This window comes from Leptopilina heterotoma, unplaced genomic scaffold, assembly GCF_015476425.1.
Source record: "Leptopilina heterotoma isolate Lh14 unplaced genomic scaffold, ASM1547642v1 Lhet_68, whole genome shotgun sequence".
In the NCBI taxonomy this organism is placed as follows: Eukaryota; Metazoa; Arthropoda; class Insecta; order Hymenoptera; family Figitidae; genus Leptopilina; species Leptopilina heterotoma.
Genome location: NW_025111157.1, coordinates 176,046 through 198,237, shown reverse-complemented (window position 1 = coordinate 198,237; position 22,192 = coordinate 176,046). Strand labels below are relative to the sequence as shown.

Below are 22,192 nucleotides of genomic sequence, written 5' to 3'. Positions count from 1 at the left end.
AAAAAAATAATTATTGTCAAGCTTTACGTTGAAAAAAAAATTATTTGATTCAAATAATCGATTAATTGACTATTATCAATTAAATATTTACTTAAATCGAATAATATTTATTGGAGTCAATTAAATGGTATTTGAACCAATAATTTCAGTATTTGAAGCAAATATGAACTAAACGATTTAATTGACTCCAATAAATATTATTCGATTAAATTAAATATTTAATTGATAATAGTCAATTAATCAAACTTAAAATATCATTTAATTCAATCATAAGTTATAGTTGGAATTAAACATAATTATTGAAACAAATAATATTTTTGAATCAAAGCAGTAGATATTTTCTATATATTGGGATTAAGCTTACAAACTAATTTCAATTAAACAAAATGACTTAAAATTATTTTTCCATTTAAATTAAGTATAATGTTTTGTCAGTGTAGGAAATTTTGAAAGAAATTAATTTTTTTGAAAAAAAGTTACAGCATTAGTGAAAATGATAGCACTTTGTGGAGCCATATATGTATTTCGTATGTGTACGTTATATTCGTAAATATGAATATAATTTCTTGAACTTGATCATTAATAAACTTCCCGTCCTTTCCAATTAGGCAAAATATAGTCTCTCTCTGTAAATTTGAAAATCAAGAGGACATTTTACTAAGAATTAGCAGCCCTTTGAATCGCGCATTGCTTTCCAATGAATCAGAGTATTATGGAGGTAGAGAGAGCGGTTTTCACTGGTATGTGTGTGTGAGTGTGGAAAAGTGGACACGTTCCTACAAACACCACACACAGTCGGGTACTTGAACTCTCAAGTGCGCATTTCTCTGGGTATATCATTTTCATTTTCATGTGTCGCTCAAATCCGCCTTTCATGTGTACTTATTGTGTATGCACGGCGAGTTACACACGTGCATCATCCCGTATGCATGCCGGTTTGCACGCGATTTCTGAACGCGCACGAAACTTGGTCCGAGAAACGCTACATTGTACATCGCCACAAAACGTCGCATAGAGAGCGTGCAGTGGAGCGCAGGGTCGAACAAAAAGAAAACAAAAGGAGAGATTTTCTCTCTCTCTCTCTCTCGAAACCCCACACTCGCGTGGACTATTTTGTAGGGTGATCGTATTTTAAGAAGTTGTAGGAAGCATGAGTCCGCCGGCCAGATTAAGGCTGTAGGCGCGCGACGGGAGTCTCTTCATCTCTTTCCTTTTTGTCTGCCCGTCTTTCTCACGCTTTCGCGACCCTTTGCACGTACACGAAATGGAATGGCTTAAAGCTCGGAAGGGATCCAAGTCTTATCGATGAGATGGCGTTGCGTTGTTATACAACTTTCCGACAAATTATCTCTCATTCTTTTCCTGCTTTCATTTTTTGGTTTTGTCTCCTTTGCTGTTCGGGAAATCTCCTTATTCCTTCCTTTGGCTTTTTTTTCGGAGGGCAGAACTTTTTTTCGAGTACAGTGAAGATGTTCATCATCTTGGTACTTCAGGGCTCGTGCCAGTGAAAGTATATTAAAATATGGACTTTACGGACCAAAAATTAAAAATTACGGACCAATTACTGACAAAAATATAAGTCCGAATCAAATAAGAGAACATTTTACTTAAAACTACAAATTAAATGTTTCATAAGTATATAAAAAATGAAGTAATCGATAACTCCGAGTCTTCGACACGAAGTGATCGATTTCTTCATGTTTTATAATAATTAAAGATGACCCAGTGATAAAATCATTTAGAAGAATTTTTAACTAAAATTCTTCTTTAAGGAGTGTCGACCGCTTGACATAACTTCAAACGAAAAAGTGATTTTTAACATCAAATGAAACAATAATTAAAATTATTTCAACAAATTCTGAAAGATTCAGTTGGACAATTATCAGAAAAAATTAGGTTGGAGCAAAATTTGTTGTAAAATAATAATTATTAAACATTTTGTGTTTTTTCTTTAAGGGTCAGTAACCTATTATTTGTCAAAATTGGTTAAAAATTTCAGTTGGTTACTAACCGTTGAAAAAACACAAAATCTTTAATAATTCTTATTTTACAACAAATTTTGATCCAACCTATTTTTTTCTGATAATTGTACAACTGAATCTTTCAGAATTTAGTGAAATCATTTCAATCATGGTTTCATTTGCTGTGAAAAATCAAAATTTAATTATTTTTATAAATTCTCGCTAAAATGTTTTTAATATTCAATTATAATCTAAAATTTTAACTGAAATTAATTTTTAAATTAATTTTTATTAGAAAATTCTACTAGAATTCAATTATTTAACTACAAAAGTAAATAATTTATTGATTAATTGAATGTTTCTTAATATTCAATTCCCATTAAGAATTTTATCAACAAATTTTTAACTACTTGAATTCTATCGACGAATTTTTATAAAATTTTTAAGAATAATCATATTTTTCTTAGAAATTTGATTAAAATTGTATTAAAAATAATAGAAATTTTGCAATGAGTTTTATTATTTGTGAAAATAACTGAATACCTAAGAAAAATTTTATTATTTTTTAACAATAAGATTTAATTTTTACAAAGAATATTATTCTTCTTGAAAATAATTGAATTTCTGCAATAATTTGTAAGTTTTCCAAAATTAAATTTTTTTTTCGTGTTTTTAACTAAACATCTTCTATAAATCCATTATTTTTAATAATTTTTAAAAAAGTTCTTTGAGAATTGGCAAATTCATTTATTTACAATTCAATTTTACAAAATTCTAATTATTCGTAAACTCTTCAATTAAATATATATTAGAAAATAAAAACTTTAAATGATTTTAAAAAAATCCGCAATTAAACTTTTTCAAAAAAAATTAATTCCACAGAATTGTTGGTTAAAAATATGAAAAATTCAAATTTTCAAAGATTTTAATCTGAAATCTTTTCAAAATTTAATAATTTCTAAAAATGTATATCTAATGCTTTTAATATTCAATTATAATTTAAAATTTTAACTGAAATCCATTTTTAAAACAATTTTTATGAGAAAATTCTTCTAGAATTTAATTATTTAAATACAAAAAACAATTTATTAAATAATTGCATGTTTCTTAAAATTCAGTTCTCATAAAGAATTTTATCAATAAATTTTTTAATAATTGAATTCTTTTGACGAATTTTAATAAAAATTTTTAAGAATATTTATATTATTTCGAGGAATCCGATTAAAATTGTTTTAAAAATAATTGACATTTTGCAGTGAGTTTTATTATTTATGAAAATAATTAAATTCCTAAAAAGAATTTTATTATTTACGAAAATAATGGAATCCCTGTAAAAATTTTATTATTTATGAAAAGAATTGAATGATTGCGATGATTAAGTTATTATGATTAGGTTATTACATAGGTATAAATCATTTAATGAAGTATTTTTTTGAAAAATTTTATTTTCAGTTTTGTTGAAATTAGTTTCAATTTTCTAAATTTTAACGCAATTCTTTAAAAGAATTAAACTATATCTTAATAAATATTTAAATTCTTTACAGAAATTCAATTATATTCAGGAATTTTTATAAAATTCATTGTAAAATTCAATTATTTTCATAAATAACAATATTTATCGCAAAAATTCAATGATTTAAAAAATTTTGATAAAATTCTTCTTTATAAGAATTTAATTATTTAAAAAAAATATTTAAAAAATTGTCATCAAAATTTCCATTATCTTTATAAATGAAAAGCCAAATTCAATTATTCCATACTATTTTAATAAAATTTCCCAAAAGAATTCAATTATTTAAAAAAAATTTTGACAAATTTCTACACGAATATTCAATTATTTTCTAAAATAATGAAAATTTCACAGGAATTCAATTATTAAAAATAGAATTTGCATACATTTTTTTATAAAGTTCTTTGCAATAATTCAATTATTTTCAGAAATCGTGATAAAACTCATTGCAGAATTTCAATTATTTTGAATACAATTTATATCAAATTCCTCAAAAAATGTAATTATTCTTAAAAATGTTATTAAAATTCGTCGAAAGAATTCTACTATACTTAAAAATTTGTTGATAAAATTATGTATAAGAATTCAATTTTAAGAAACATTTAATTATTCAATAAATTATCTATGTTTCTATTTAAATAATTGAATTTTCGCAAAATTTTGTAATAATAATTAATTTAAAAATTAATTTCAGTTAAAGTTTTAGATAATAATTGAATATTAGAGAAGTTACTAATAATTTAAATTTTTTAAAATAATTGAATTTTGTAAAGGTTTCAAATTAAAATTTTTTAAAATCTGAATTTTTCATCCTTTTAATTAAAAATTCTATGGAAGAAATCAAGCGATCGATATCTTTATGTTTTATAATAATATTCTTATAAGTTATTGACTTTTAATAGGTTTGAAATAGAAATTTGGAAAATCTTATTTTCCATAGCAAAATAATGTGAATCAGAATATTCTTTAAGGTCAGGGAAAAAGTGAAGATTCTGTCTGGAAATCAGGGAAAAAGAAAATTAAATTTTTGTGTCAACCCTATCGTAACCATGCCTATAATGGCGCAAAATAATTTTAAATAATTTTCTTATAAATTTTCAATTTTATGTTTGTATTCAATCTGGAGAAAACTATTAAATTTAAAAACTTATAGAAAAATCGACTGGAACCCAAAACTATTGTATTTCCACCGGGGTCCTTATACGGAACTGCTTGGAATCAGTAGAAATTTTTACTAATTTAAATTACTGAACTTCGCTAATTTAGATTCCGAGTTGGGAATTAAGGAATTAGTTAAGGAGTTCGGACAATAAAGATTAAAGACAAGTTTCGCTTCACCCAATTTGCACTAATTTACATAAAATGTAACTACATGTTCTGTAAATTACTCTAGTGTGTAATTCCCAACTAGAGTATAATTTTTCTTTTCTTTAGAATTTCATTAGCCACTGCTGACAATCATTTGAAAAAATTATCCCTATTTTTGAATTGTAATACTTTAATAATTTGTTTCAGGTGCAAGTGGATACGATTTGTTCCTGACGTGACAGTCTACCGGTGATAATAGTATCGTCGACGACACGGCCAGGTACACAAGGAGTCGTACTCGCTCGGGCGGAAGAGCAGCGGACAGTGGTGGAAGAGGTCGAAAACGAAGAAGAAAACGGAGAAGAGAAAAGAAAATCGTCTAAAAGAATCAGGGGTGGTAAAACTGCCACGCCCATCAAGGAAACGATGCAAAAGAAAATAGCCGAGTACGTTTGCCATCAGCAATATATGACTGGGAATGATTATCAAAAAACAATTCGATGATGGCATTCATCGGATTGAATCGATTTTACGGAAAATTGATAAAATTTGGTGACATTTTTATCAATTTCTCATCATCATCATCATCATTATCATCAGAATCTTTATTTAAACCTACAATGTTCTAAATGATCATTAAAGATCAGCTAAAGAATCATTCCTTGATGAGATGGAGTGAAACGAGAGATAAATAAAGAAGGAAATAGAATCGAGTCCAAATTAAATTTGGACTCGAAAAATTTGAAAAATAGGAGGAATATTGTTCGGAGGATTCGTGGACGAACCCGGTTCTAGAACAGCTGGACTGGACAGCCTCGCGAGTTCTCGTGGTAAGGCCGGGGGTTGTGAGGGCCACCACGGGGGCTGGGGTGGGTCTGCCCCTGCTTCTCTTCGTCGTCATTCTCTTCAGCAGCCAAACACAAGCGGCAGTCACGCTTCTCAACGTCGCTTCGATACCAACATTATCGCCATTAATCACCAGGCGTTATCTGACGGCGACGACGACGACGACGACGACAACAACAACAACATCATCGACAGCGACGAAAAACGATATTCATTGGAAGACACGTGACGCGATAAAGAACTCATTGTCGTCGTCGCCGTCGTCAAACGTTCTTCAAAAACCGAACGATTCAAATTGGAAGAGAGGTGAGGGGGGACCATCGGAGAATTTGAATTGGCTCGATACAAGGAATATTGAATTTTTCCCTCAGTTGAAAGTGGAAGAGAATTCATCAGCTTTGGGAAAATTTAGCACTGAGAGGATTGAACAAGCGACTACGGTGAGGATTGGTGATAGTGAAGTGATTAAGGGAACCGAGTTTGTTGAAGAAGAGAGAAGAACAGGGAAAGGTTTAGTGCAGGTGCAGGTGAAGAACGTGAGTGGTGAAATTACAACTTCATTAGACGTGTTGATTGGTGATAGTAGTAGTAGTAGTAGTAGTAGTGGTGTCGAGTGGACTACCGCGAGTACAGTTGCCGTGCCGATGTCATCGCTTTCGTATCCTAGAGAGGAGTTGGGAGCTGGAAGAGTTAGGATTTACCTGGGTCCAAAGCAGAAGAGACCCGAGGAGAAAGCTGGCGACAATAAGGTTACTACGGAGGATAAGGAAGAAGCAGAGTCCAGCTTTATTGTCACAACAACGCAGACTGCCACAACGGAATTGTCACCACCGACGCGGGACACCTCTATGGAAGCATGTGAGTTGACGGAACAGTTTTTTTTTCTTTTATCTCTTGCGATTTTACACTCTTGAGATCTCAAATGCTCGCTCAAAAAGCGAACATTTGAGATCTCAAGAGTGTCGGGAATATATTAAGATTTCACTGCTGTGATTGCGCGAAATGTGGAAAAGAAATTCCGACACATAGTTGGTTTATTATCGTCTCGTTTGTTTCTAGTGGATATATAGATTGCATTCAGAACGAGACTAGATAATGCATAAGGCATTAGAAGTAGTTGCGTTGGTTGAGTTTATTAATTAGGCGGTAAATGTAACAAAGGTCCCAAGTCTAGGTGTTTTTTTTTATTCTAGTAGATGCAGATAGCATGAGTATTGGACTTACAAAAGTATTTATACTTTTTTAAAACTTTTTTTATTCTCATGTAAAATTTCTTTTGTGAAACAACTGCAGGAGAAGCGAACCTTTACTTTAATGTAAATGCAGCATAAAGTTGTTGGTTTCTGTACTTTGAAACAAAACACACTTTTCTGCACTCAAATAATTACTTTTCTGCACTCAATTAAAAAAAACAATTTGCTGCACTCAAGTCACTCGGGTTTAAACGCAACCTGGAAACCTGGAAATATCAAGGAATTTTATAAACCTCAGGGCTCGAACTAGGTCCGTAATTCCGTAAAAGTCCGTAACTTTGCTTGAAATTCGTAAAAGTTCGTAAATTGTACGATATAAATTTGGAGAATTTTAGAGAAATTACAAATGATTGCAAGAATTGAATTATTTTCAAAAGGAATAAAATTCTTAGCCAAAATTCAATTATATCCAAAAATTATTAAAAATTCTCGTTAAAATTTCAATTATCTTTAGAAATAATTAAATTCTTCTCTGAAATATCAATTATTTTCACAAATTTTAATAAAATTCTTGGTAAAATTTCAATTATCTTCAAAAATTTTCCTCAATAATTCAATGATTTTTAATTGGTCTCTACTATTCTAATAAAAATTTCCAAAATGATTGAATTATTTAAAACAAAATTTACTAAAATTCTACACAAACTTTTAATTATTTTCAAAAAATAATAAAAATTTCACAGGAATTTCATTATTTAAAAATGTGTTTTTTAAATTTCTTCGCAATCATGTAATTATTTTTATAAATAATTAAATTTTTACAGAGATTCAATTATTTTGGTAAATAATAAAATTCTTTTTAGGAATTCAATTATTTTCATAAATAATAAAACTCATTGCAGAATTTCAATTATTTTTAATACAATTTTAATCGAATTCCTCGAAAAAATGTAATTATTCTGAAAAATTTTATTAAAATTTGTCAAAAGAATTCAATTATCTAAAAATTTATTGATACAATTCTTTATAAGAATTCAATTTTAAGAAAATGCAATTATTCAATAAATTTTTTTTTGTATTTAAATAATTGAATTCTAGTAGAATTTTCTAATATAAATTGATTTAAAAATGAATTACAGTTAAAATTTTAGAATTGAAATTGATTTTTTGAAAATCTGAATTCTTCATATTTAACAATTCTGTGGAATAAATTTTTTTGAGAAAGTTTAATTGCGGATTTTTTTTATTTTATTTGAAGTTTTTATTTTCTAATATATATTTAATTGAAGAATTTACGAATAATTGAAATTTCGCAAAATTTAATATTGTAAAAAAATGGATTTGAAAATTGTCAAAGAACTTTTTTGAAAATTATTAAAAATAATCGATTTTAAGAATAATTTTAGTTATAAATTCTTGAATTTGGTACGTAAAGTCCGTATTTTTTAATAGTTTCATTGGTTCGAACCCTGAAACCTTAAAAAAACCTGTAAAAGTCAGGGAATTTTTATCGGAATCCTGGAAAATTGTTGTTTTCTTAAATTATTGGATTTTTTTTGTATTAAAAAAATATTCAATTTACTAGAATTCATAGTAAAACTTTGAATTTTTGTGTCTATAAACTATGAAATAACCACAAATTCTAATACAAAACCTTTAATTTTTTCTACTTCTGACAATAATTTCTTTTCAAATAACTTAATTCTTGAATAACAATCATATAAAATTATTACTTAAAAATTATTTAATAAATAATTTGACTTAAATATTTTAAAATTAATTGAATTTTAAAAGAGTTACGTTTATAATTTTCATAAATAGATAAACTTGAAAAGATTTTAATTTAAAATTTTATAAAATTTTGATTTTCAATGAATTTCATTAGACATTTTAAAGAATTTCGAAAAATTTTAATAATTCAAATTCTTTTGAAATTAGTTGAATTTTTTAATATATATTGAATTAGTTATTAAAAATACTGGATTTATAGAAGAATTTTAGTAAAAACACTCAAAAAAATTGAATTTTGGAGAAGTTACAAATTATTGCAAAAATTCAATTATTTTCAAAAGTAATACAATAATAATTCTTTGCAGAAATTCAATTAATATATTTACAATATTTTTTTAATTCTTAGCAACTTTTTAAATAAATAATAATATTCTTTCAAGAAGTTAAATTATTTTTAAAAATTCTAATAAAATTCTAGGAAAAATTTCAATTATTTTAAAAAATTTTCCTCAATTGAATGATTTTTAATATCTACTATTTTAATAAAATTTTCCTAAAGAATTTAATTATTTAAAAAAATTTTATAATTTTATAAATAATAAAAATTTTTTTAATAAAATTCTTTATTAGAATTCAATTTTTAGAAACATTCAGTTATTGTCATCTTTAATAATTATAAAACACGAAGGTTTCCAATTTTTTTGGTAGAAAAATATAATGAATTAAAATTAGAAAACAAAGTTTAAACTTGATAATGAAAAACCAGAAATAGATTGGTTTTACAATTTTTAAATATAGCAGTCTGTATGAGTAAATGAAACTTAATCAATTTAATAAGCAAATCAAGTTTTAGTATACAAGGTTAATTGTATTGAATTAAAACCGAAATATTGGTTTTTGGAAATGTTGGGTAAAATTATAAGTATGTAGTTGATTGTTAGATCCAACCTTCAGCATGATATAACCTAGAGAGGGTTAATTCTAATTAGAACTGTGACACAATCACTAAAGCTAAGATGAATCAATTTGATACGTTTTTTGTCTCAATTTGATATCGTTAGAAAAACTGCAATTATTTCGAAATGTAATGTTGGGCCCGTTTTTTGGAAAAAGATGAAAAATTAGTGACTTTCACTGATTCGGTCCAGAATCAGTTACAGGTTTAGAATTTTTTTTTACAGATTTAGTTAAATTTTGAATAATAAAGATCGAAATAGTAGGGATTAGGCCAAGAGTATAGCGCTGAGAGAGAGAGACGCTAAGAGAAGTTGAGTCCAATCTAAAAATTTAATCCCAACTGAATCTGCTTGACCCGGGCTGAACTCCGTTACTAGGAATCAAACCGGATAGAATCTGACAAGGCCAAATAGGGCAAAGCGGGACAATGTCGAAAGAAAACATGTATTGTTTTTGAGGTTAGATGTAGAGGAACAACGTGTGTTGGTAATTATTGTATTCGAACGGTAAATCGATGAACATTGATGGTCTATAAATAATCATTAAATGTTTATGTTTTTATCGGCAGAAACCGTCAAATAGAAAATCACGTGAGATCTTGTCTAAGGCAAACCACGGTTGTGGTTGTTGTTGTTGTTGTTGTCGTCGTTAGGGAGGTTTGAGAGTATATCTTGTCGCAAAACGTGCACCTCGTGTTTTCGATTAAACGCTTGCATGACTCCGCGTATGAATCAGCCGCTTATTTTTATTTTTTTTCCACTCACTGACCGCTGTCCGACTCTCCTTCTCTTTCTCTCTTGTCTGCTAAAAACACAGATAGCACTTGAAGAAAAAGAGTGGAAAAAGTGAGCGTATACACACACGAGTGTTCTGTCGAGCAGAAGGGAGTCGGACATCGTAGCAGCGGCTCGCTGTCTCTTCTTCGTCTTGAAACATCTCCCTTGCTGCTGCTTCTTCTTCTTCTTCTTCTGCTTTTGTTTTCTTCTTTTCTCTTCCCTCCATCCTCCTCGGAGAGTGTTGTCTTTTTATAATGCTCCTTTTTTTTATTCCTTTCGTCGTGTCTCACTTGCTTCTTTTTCTCTCTGTTTGGCGTGACTCGTTTGCTTACACTCAGAACGAATCAGAGTCAGGAACAGTAGACGTAGTGGTGGACGGTAAACAAGAGAAGTAGAGAGCGTCTGCTCTCTCAGCCTCGTCGCAGACACACAAAGTTGAGAGAGCGAGCTTAGGAGTGACCAACCACCACAAGGTTTTCGACGGTCAGCGACCCGTTTTTCGCTTACACACAACCAATAAATCAATATTAAATCCGATAAATGTGCTAATGGCCCGATACCCAAACAACATAAAAGTCACTAAAAACATGGTGCATTACAAGACGGGAAAGATGGGAGGCGCTGATGAACCTTTTGAACCTTGGGTGTTAAATATTTTCTTCTCTTTTTTCTATTTATTGAATTCCTTTTACCGTGTTAGTGAAAGGAAAACCCTCAAGCGAAATGTCAAAGACTTGTTGTTTTCTTCTTTCTTTTCTTTGCACCTTATGGATCATGTGGTGTTGTAAGGGATCTTCGAGAATCTTTTTTTTTTCTTTGAAATTATCAATTACGAGGAAGTTGATTTTAAATTTTTTATGTCCATATACCAGGGTTCGAACTAGGTTCGCAAATTCTGTAAAAGTCCGTAACTTTGCTTAAAGTCCGTAAAAGTCCGTTTTTTTAAAAAGGTCCGTAAAGTCCGTAATTTGATAAAAAAAAAAAGGTTGAAAAGTTCGTAAATTGTACGATATAAATTTGGAGAATTTTAGAGAAATTACAAATGATTGCAGAAATTCAATTATTTTCAAAAGTAATAAAATTCTTCGCAGAAATTCAATTATATTCAAAAATTTTTTTAAATTCTCGTCAAAATTTCAATTATCTTTAGAAATAATTAAATTCTCGAAAATTCAATTATTTTTAAAAATTTTTATAAAATTCTTGGTAAAATTTCAATTATTTTAAAAAAATTTCCTTAATTCAATGATTTTTAATTGATCTCTACTATTCTAATAAAATTTTCCAAAATAAATCCATTATTTAAAAAAAAAAATTAATAAAATTCTACACAAACATTTAATTATTTTCAAAAATTAGTAAAAATTTCACAGGAATTTCATTATTTACAATTTTTTTTTATCTTTCTTGGCAATAATTCAATTATTTTCATAAATAATAAAATTTTTACAGGGATTCAATTATTTTCGTAAATAATAAAATTCTTTTTAGGAATTCAATTATTTTCATAAATAATAAAACTCATCGCAAAATTTCAATTATTTTTTATAAAGGGATTCAATTAAATGCAAAAATTTGAATAAAATTCATGGAAAAATTTTAATTATTTTCAAATATTTTCCTGAATTCAATCATTTCCAATAACTGATGTTTTAATAAACTTCTACTCAAACATTTATTTATTTTCATAAATAATAAAAATTTCACATCATTTCAATTATTTACAAATTTTTTTATAAATTTCTTTGAAATAATTCAATTACTTTCATATATAATAAAATTTTGTTACGGGGATTCAATTATTTTCATAAATAATAAAAAATTTTTACAAGGATTCAATTATTTTTATTAATAATAAAATCGTTTTCTGCAATTCAATTATTTTCATAAATAATAAATTTCTTTGCAATAATTCAATTATTTTCGAAAATTGTAATAAAATTCTTGGCAAAATTTCAATTATTTTCAAAAATTTTCCTCAATTTAATGATTTTTAATGTCTACTATTTTAATAAAATTTTCCTAAAGAATTCAATTATTTAAAAAAAAATTAATAAAATTCTTCGCAAACCTTGAATAATTTTCATAGAATAATAAAAATTTCAAAGGATTTCAATTATTTACAAGTTTTTTTATAAATTTATTGCAAAAATTCTTTATGAGAATTAAATTTTAAGAAACATGCAAATTATTCAATAAATTGTTATTTTAATATTTAAATAATTGAATTCTAGTAGAATTTTCTCATAAACATTGATTTAAAAATGATTTTCAGTTAAAATTTTAGATTATAATTGAATATTGAAAGCCTAATTTTTTTAGAAATAATTGAATTTTGAAAAGGTTTCAAATTAAAATCTTTGAAAATTTGTATTTTTCATATTTTTAACTAACAATTAGTGGAATTATTTTTTTTGAAAATGTTTAATGGATTTTTTTTGTTTGAAATTATTTCAAGTTTTTATTTTCTAATATATGTAGTTAATTGAGGAATTTATGAATAATTGAAATTTTGTTAAATTGAATTGTAAACAATTAAATTTGAATATTCTTTAAGAAAATTTTCAAAAATTAATTAAAATAATGTATTTATAAAAGAATTTTAGTTAAAAACAGAAAAAAAAATTAAATTTTGGAAAAGTTACAAATTATTACAGAAATTCAATTATTTTCAAGAAGAATAATATTCTTTGTAAAAATTAAATCTTATTGTTAAAAAATAATAAAATTTTTCTTAGAGATTCAATTATTTTCACAAATAAAAATCTCATTACGGAATTTCAATTATTTTTAATACAAGTTTATTCCAATTTCTCGAAAAATGTAAATATTCTTAAAATTTATATTATAATTCGCTGAAAGAATTGATTTATTTAAAAATTTATTGATAAAATTCTTTATAAGAATTCAATTTCAAGAAACATGCAATTATTCAATAAATTGTTTTTTGTATTTAAATAATCGAATTAACAATTTTTTTATAATTCGCTGAAAGAATTGAATTATTCAAAAATGTGTTGATAAAATTCTTTAAGGGAATTGAATTTAAAGAAACATTCAATAAATAATTTATTTTTGTATTTAAATAATTAAATTCTAGTAGAGTTTTCTAATAAAAATTCATTTAAAAATGAATTTTAATTAAAATTGAAGATAATAATAATTGAATATTAAAAGCAATATAGCGTGAATTTTTAAATATAATTGAATTTTGAAATTACTTTTTTTTAAATAATTCAATTAAATTTTTTTTATATTATTTGAAGTTTTCATTTTCTAATATATATTTAATTGCATAATTGACGAATAATTGAAATTTCGTAAAATTGAATATTATAAATAAATGGATTTGAAAATTGTCAAAGAACTTTTTCGAAAATTTTTAAAAATAATCGATTTAAAAAAGAATTTTGGTTAAAAATTCTTGAATATAATAAATGCATTGATAATGATTTTATCACTCGATCATGTTTTATTGTTATGAAAAATTTAATTTATAGTTTTAAGTAAAATGTTCTTTTATTTGACTCGGACTGGTAATATTTTTGTCAGAAATTAGTCCGTATTTTTTCATTTTTGGTCCGTAGAGTCCGTATTTTTAAAAATAATACTTAAAAAATACTTAAAATTACTTGAAATAATACTTTCACTCGTTTTTGAGCCCTCATATTCAGAAATAATATCTCCTTTGATGTTTAGTACATTTTTACTGTTTTCTCCAGTACACTTGGAAAAAATTTCTTTAAATCCAAAAATAAGCAGCCAACCAAAAAAGTACGTTTAAATTTAACATATTTTATAATTGAATTAAACATTATTGGTATTGAGTCAAACTTATTTTGCATTGCATCCAAATGATTACGTTTAATTAAAAAATAATTTTTGGTTGACTGTATAACAAAGATTCAAATAAATTGTTTTCTCAGTGTACAGTGAAACCTCGATAATTTTTTTTTTTTTGTCAGCTATTTTACACTATTGAATGGCAGTTATGTTGTTTTTAGGTATTTACATTAAAAGTCAGAAGATAGTCAATAATTTTTCTTTTTTAATTTTTTTGCCTGTAGGTAAAAATAGTTTTATTTAGAAAAGAATTTTAGTTATTTGCAATAATTCCTTGCTAGTTGGTCACCATGTATAATTCGCAATCTGGACGATACCCAACGGTGGCTGCTTAGTACTGAGAGTCCAAGAGGAATGACTAAATGGCCGGGCACTTTGAAACTCGTCCCTATTTTCGCTGTTCTAGTGAAGGAAGTAGTTCGAGAAAGTGCAATGAGAAAATAATAGAACAAACATATAATAGAGCTGAAAAAAAGAATTGATAGTTTTGTTTAAAAAAAAAAGAGTTGTAAATTATTCTAAATTTGCAAAAATATATTTATATCAACGTGAATATTATAAATTGCAATGGTTAATTTGATAGCAAAATGAAAAATGTATTTAATAATAATTCCACGTTGCGTGTGAATTTTAGGAGTGAAATTTTTGGGAGAAGAGAAGAATATGAGAGAGTAAATTTTATTCAAAGCGTCTAAAATTATAATTAAAGTACAAGATTATCTGAGAGGTTGTAATAGAGTAAAATTAAATATATGTCGCCTGTCCCAATGAAACTGATGCCACGTGTCAACCACTACGAAGAAATAAATGGGTTAACTCGTGGGAATGAAATCTACTCATATAACACAAGTTCCTTTTTCTTGGCTTATATACAATTAGAAGTGAATTTTATCATGATATTTCGTTTGGAAATTTTTAACTTTTTGTTTATTATCTTTAGTGTTTTTCGTTAAATTTTGTTTATTTTTGTTTTGTTTCTTATTCTTTTTTTCAGAAATTCACAGTTTTTCTAAGAATAGCAAATTGAGACAAAAAACGTATCAACATTGTTGCATCGCAACAATTAAAAATACTGAAAAAATATTCAATATCCAGAATTCATAAGAAAATTCTAAATTTTAGTGTCTTTTTTTGTTTGCCTCATAAACTATGAAATTACCACGAATACTAATACAAAACACTCATTTTTTTCTATTGATGACAATATAATTTATTTTTAAATAACTTCATTCTTGAAGGACTATCATAAAATTGTTACTTATAAATTGTTTAATGAATAATTTTACTTAAATGTTTCAAAATTAATTGGATTTTAAAAGTTGCGCTTACAATTTTCATAAACTTTGAAAGTCTTTGATTTTAAATTTTATAAAATTTCAATTTTGAATGAATTTCATTAGAAATTTTATAGAACATTTTTGAAACATTTTAATAATTCAAATTCTTCTGAAATTAGTTACATTTTTTAATATATATATTTAATTAATTAGTAAAAATAATAGATTTATACAAGAATTTTATTTCAAAACACTTTAAAAATGGAATTTTTGAGATGTTACAAATTATTGCAGAAATTCAATTATTTTTAAAAGTAATAAAATTCTTCGCAGAAATTCAATTATGTTCAAAAATTTTTTTAAATTCTAGTCAAAATTTCAAATACCTATCCTTATAAATAATAAAATTCCTCTCCAAAATTCAATTATTTTCAAAAATTTTAATAAAATTCAATGTCTTTACAGATTTTGATACAGATTTCTAAAAGAATTAAATTATTTTCAAAAATTTTAATAAAATTCTTCTCAAAATTTCAATTTTTCAAATATTTTCCTGACTACAATAATTTCCAATATCTACTATTTTAATAAAACTATTCATAAGAATTAAATTACTCAAGTAGAATTTTAATAAAATTATTCGCAAATATTTAATTATTTTTGCATAAATAATAAAAATTCCACATCAATTCAATTATTTACAAATTTTCTATAAATTTCTTCGAAATAATTCAATTACTTTCATAAATAATAAAATTTTGTAGTGGGATTAAATTATTTTCATAAATAATAAAATTGTTTTTAGAAATTCAATTATTTTCGTAAATAATAAAACTCATCCCAGAATTTCAATTATATTTAATACAATTTTTGTATAATAATTGAATATTAAAATCATTAATAGCGTGAATTTTGAGAAATAATTGAATTTTAAAAATGCTTCCAATCAAAATCTTTGAAAATCTGAATTTTTCTGTATAGAACTAATTTTTTTGAAAAAGCATAATTAAATTTTTTTAAAAATTATTTGAATCATTTTATTTTCTGATTTATTTAATTGGACAATTTTCAAATTTCAATTATTTTTAAACCAATTTTAATAGAATTTTTCGAAAAATGTGATTGTTCTTAAAAATTTTATTAAAATTCGTCAAAACAATTCAATATTTTAAGTAGTTCGTTTTTTTCAATATTTAAAATTATAAAATTATTAATAATTATTAATAATAAATGGCTGCAAAATTTCATTTTCAGAATTCTCTGATATTTCCTGACTAATTTTTCGGTTTCCCAGATTAATAAATTTTTAAATTATTTAATATTCTGCATTGATAATTAAAAATTAAGTATAATGCTTTTTAAGTAACAATTTTATTTATAAACAAAAAGAGAAGATAATTAAAAGTTATTTCATAAAAAGAATTTTAGTGTGTTTAAACCTTTAATTATAAAAAATGTATTGCTTTCGATTAAAATTCCGAGGCTTTTAAAAATTTAAAAAAAAAAAAAAATTTTTTTTAAAATTCGCTGACTTTTAGATGACTAAAAAAATTCTCTGATTTCCAGTTTTTTCCTTAATTTGAGTCAAATAAACAAAACTAATAATTGTGATATTCATTATACTATCTCTGTAACGTACACGGAAAGAAAATTGTATTGAATTTTGTAAAAGTTTTTCACAATTTGAAGAAAAAAATGCGACAAAGCAAAATTTGGATATAAAAAATACTAAACTTTAAAAAAACTTATGTGAAATTTAGTATAATTATATGAAATTTAAGAATTTTAGTTAAATTTTAATATAACTTTACTAAATTTTATATTATTTCTTTCACTGTTTAATATTTTCTATGTCAAAATTTCGGTTTGTTGCCCTTTTTTCACAAATTGTAAAATGCTTTTAGAAAATTTAATATTTATTTTCTCTCCGTGTATTCTTTTTTATTTTTTTGAATTCAAAACTTTTAACAGAAATACTAATTTTGCAGCCTTTTCGGTTCCTAATGCATTTTGCAGTTTGATTTAAATCATTGCAGCCCTGAAAATTTTCAAAGAATTTTTTGAAAAATTATTAAAAATAATTGATTTTTAGAAGAATTTTAGTGAAAAATTGTAGAAAATAATAATTGCATTGAAATGATGAACATAATTTTCAAGAAGTGACAGTAACAATATTCTTATAAAATATAAAATAATAATTTTATCACTCGGTCAACTTTAATTATTATAAAACATGAAGACATGGATTACTCCGAGTTATAATATTATATGAGTTATAATATTCTTATGAGTTGTTGAATTTGAAATTCTTGAAAATTTTAATTCCTACGGAAAAATAATAATGAAATATTTATTTAAAAATTAAGTTACTGATGTTTTCGAAGAATTTTCTAAATAAATGTAATAGAACATTTTTTTGAGTATCTAATAATTTTTAGAATAAATCAGAATATTCTTCGTGGTTCAGGGAAAAAGTGAAAATTTTATCTAGAAATGATGATGAATGTTCCATGTACCAATTTATAAAAATTTATAGTCATTTAATTTGGCAAAAGTAACAGTAGTTTTAAAAACCTGGAAAAATTCTTCTTTTTTTAATACCTGGAAAAGTTAGGGAATTTGAAATATGCAAAAGCGTGGCAAAACCCTCAGGAAGGATTAATAAAAAAAAAGAAGGATAGAAAAAAAGTTGACCTATATAGAACATGAAAAGAAATGTGTATAATAAGGCAACTTTTTTTTATGGTTCTTTTCTTTTTTCTAAAAAAGCTGTGCTGAATATGATGAGTACATAATCTCGCGACCCAGTTTTTTCCACTTAAACAAGTATTAGGCCGTGTTGTAAAAAAAAGAAAAAAAAAAGTTTTATATTCAAATCTTCTAGCTCGTTAAAACGTGACTTGTTGAGTATACGTTGCCAGAGCGAAACTCTTCGACTTCGATCGTCGTGACAACCAGCGAATGGCCTCGTGGATTCGTGATTTTTATTCTCCCCTCGCTGAAGGGAGAGACGTAGGAAGAAATAGAGGGCCGATGAGAGGGAGATGGAGGTAAAGAAAGAGGGATTCAGGCAAGAATGAGAGAGAGATAGGAGAGGGAAAAAATAAGAAAGAAAATGTGAAAGAGAGAAAAAGAGAAGAAGAGAGAAAAAGAGAGAAAGAGAGAGAGAGAGACGATTCTTCTGTGCTGTAAAGGCAAAGGAGTGATGAGAGGAGTCGACAGAGGGAAGAGTGAGAGAGAAACAAGAAAAGGGTTAACGTCCTTTCGTTTATTCCTTGCAGTTTCTCGTCTCCTCTCTCTTACCAACACTAACTCTCCTCTTTCTCTATCTCTTGACTCTTGTATACAGCTTTCAACCGAGTACAACTTTCAGCTATACAGAGTATTGTTCTGCACTGCCACTATTTCTTATTCAATGCCTAGATGGAAATATTTTTTTACAGAAAAAAGAAGAATGAAAAGAAACTTAAGTCTCGATTTATAATATACAATTTTTCACTTTTCCTTTCTTTGTGTTTTGGTATTATAAAAAATGCTCTTGACTGTTTTCAGATATTTTTATTTTTACACATTAAATGCGGAGTTTTTATGGTGATCTGTTGTCATTTGTATATATATGTATTCTGTTCGTTAGTTCTCGTCTCGTTTGAGGTGGTTTAATTTTAGAGCGTGTTGTGGTCGGCATTGTTTACTAAATGATTGAGAGTAGTATTTGGAGTCTGGTCTGTAACATTTACAATATGGTTTGTTATTCTATTATTTGGGTTCTATCATTTGGGTTTATCTAAAAAGGATTTATTTAAGGGATTTATTTAAGAATTATTTTAGAATTATTTTATCCAAGAAAGTATTATTTACACTTTGGATCGTAATATCTACAATTTGAATTGTAACATTTACAATCTAGATAGTAATGTTTACAATCTGAAGTGCGTTATTTATAATCTTGATCGTAATGTTTACAATCTGAATTGTGCCATTTACAATCTGGATCGTAATGTTTTACAATCTGAATTGCAGCATTCATATTTTGGACCGTAATCTTTACAATCTGGATTGTAACATTTTTATTCATGAAAATTACAAGCAATATTAGTGAAATTTTACTACTAGTTAGAAGAATATTTAAATTAATTTGATCACCTAAAAGAAATTTTTACTTAAACCAAACAAATGTTCGGTTATACTTACAATATCTCAAAAAACGATAAAATTTCGTAGAATTAAGGAAAAAATTTCTTGAATTTAAAACAAATTTTGCCTCTAAATCAAAGAAACCTTGTTTGAATCAAAGACATTTTTTTCTTCAAATCAACCAAAATTTGATTTTTTTAGACAGATTTTTCTAAAAGTATATACAATCTGTATAGGTAAAAAAAATATAACATCGGGATTTATTTTTAAGAATAGAATAATTACAATATTTACAATCTAAATTAAAATATTTATTATTTGATTCTAAATATATTTATAGGGTAGAGTGGGGTAAAAAAGCCATGGTGTAAAAAAGCCATTTGAGTTTTATTTAAAAACTATTAAGCCGATTTATCAGCTGTTTAGAATATAAATACTATTAGGTAATACGCAACTTTTGAATCTAGTTTGAATGTTGTACCTAGATTAATATTGTTTTTATTGTAATTTTAATTTTTTGTTGCTTTTTTGAAAACATTTTGGTGAACTTTTCAAACATATTACAGTCTGATTAAGTGAACGAATAATAAAAATAAATGTTTGTACATAAGGAGAAAAGTATACCGAAAACGTATACAATGTTAATTTTTGGAAATTGAACTGAATTAACAATTTATTTTTGCTTTTTTAATAACTGGTCTTGGGTGTAAAAAAGCCAGGGCAAAAAATCCATTGAATATTTTGTGAAATTCACTTGTTTTCTATTTAAACTAACCTTCTTATTTTACAAAATTTCTCGTGTTTATTTAATAAAATTAATTAAATACGACGAAAAAGTAGTTCAAAGTGCATTAAAAAAATAAACAATGAATAAACGGTTGCAACGAAATATGTTATCTGTGGTGAAACTTAAAGAGAACTTCTAAAAAAGGTACGAAAAATTGGCAGTGCAAATCGAAAACAGGTAAACTCAATATAATTTTCAATTTTGCTTGCTAAAAACTCTTTCATAATTATTAAAATATTTTTCAAATAAGACTATTTGTCATATAAATAAAGGAAAACTATAAAAATACCTAAATTGATAACATGTTTTGCTAAAATCGTAGGGTGGCTTTTTCACCCCACCAGGTGGTGCAAAAAAGCCACTTACAGTGCTTCCGTAAAACTCTTATAACTTAGTCCTTTCATGAGATAAAAAATATTTCCGTCAAGAATTTTCAAGCTTAATAACTAAACTTTCAATAACAATTGGAAATTTGAGAAAAAAATTTTAAATACAGATTTTACAGCATCAAAAGTAAAAATGTGGCTTTTTTACCCCACTCTACCCTACAGTAACATTGTATATTTTTTTAATTATTTATATTTTAATTACAATCTGAATAGTAATATTAACAATTTACGCCAAGAAATAAGTTTTTGTTAATAATTGAAAGAAATCAATTCCTTAAACTCATTTTTTGGTTAATTCAATAAAAAAAATTTCCGTTTAAATAAAAAAAGGGTTTTTAATACAAAGAAAATTTCATTGATTCAAACAACGTTTCTTTGACTCAAACAAAATTTTCTTTGAATCCAACAAATTTGTTATTCTTTTCGTCAAAATTTCAATTATTTTTATAAATAATAAAATTTTCCAGAAATTCAATTATTTTTAAAACATTTTCTTAATTCAATGATTTTCAATATTGTACTATTTTAATAAAATTTTTCAAAAGAATTCAATTACTGAAATAGAATTTTATAAAATTCTACGCAAACATTCAATTATTTTCGTAAATAATAAAAATTTCACAGTAATTCAATTATTTGCAAATTTGTTATAAATTTCTTTGCAATAATTCAAAACATTCTTTTTAGAAATTCAATTATTTTCGTAAATAATAAAAATTCTTCGGAATTGAATTATTTTCAAAGATTTTAATAAAATTCTTGTCAAAATTTCAATTAATTTCAAAAATATTCTTCAATTCAATGATTTTCAATATCTATTTTCATAAAATTTGCCAAAAGAATTCAATTATTAAAAAAAAAAATTCAATAATATTCTACGCATTTAATTCTTTTCATAAATAATAAAAGTTTCACAGGAATTCAATTATTTACAAATTTTTAATAAATTTCGTCGTAAGAATTCAATTATTTTCATGAATAATAAAGTTTTTGCAGGGATTCAATTGTTTTCTTAAATAATACAACTTTTTTAGGAATTCAATTTTTTTTCCTCAAAAAATGTTATTATTCTCAAAAATTTTATTAAAATACGTCGAATGACTTCAATTATTTAATACAAAGTTGAATAAAATTCTACAAAAACATATAATTTTTTTCATAAATAATAAAAATTTCTCAGGAATTCAATTATTTCTAATTTTTTTTTAAATTTCTTTGCAATAATTAAATTATTTTCATAAATAATAAAGTTTTTACAGGGATTCAATTGTTTTCTTAAATATTAAACTTTTTTTAGGAATTCAATTTTTTTTTCTCGAAAAATCTTATTATTTTCAAAAATTTTATTAAAATACTTCGAAGGAATTCAATTATTTAATATAAAGTTTAATAAAATTCTACAAAAACATTTAATTATTTCATAAATAATAAAAATTCAATTCAAATAAGGAATTTAATTATTTCCAAATTTTTTATAAAC

General features: G+C 25.3%; 1 protein-coding gene across 1 annotated transcript in view; it reads left to right on the top strand.

Annotated features, from left to right (window-relative positions):
- Positions 1 to 1,150: 1,150 nt before the first annotated feature.
- The window catches only part of LOC122510164, a 112,677-nt gene continuing 91,635 nt past the window's right edge, over positions 1,151 to 22,192 (top strand). Inside the window, exons 1-3 of the mRNA XM_043624618.1 lie at positions 1,151 to 1,176; positions 5,022 to 5,229; positions 5,532 to 6,483. Of these exons, the coding sequence (XP_043480553.1) occupies positions 1,151 to 1,176; positions 5,022 to 5,229; positions 5,532 to 6,483 (1,186 nt within the window). The remainder of the gene's footprint in view (positions 1,177 to 5,021; positions 5,230 to 5,531; positions 6,484 to 22,192) is intronic.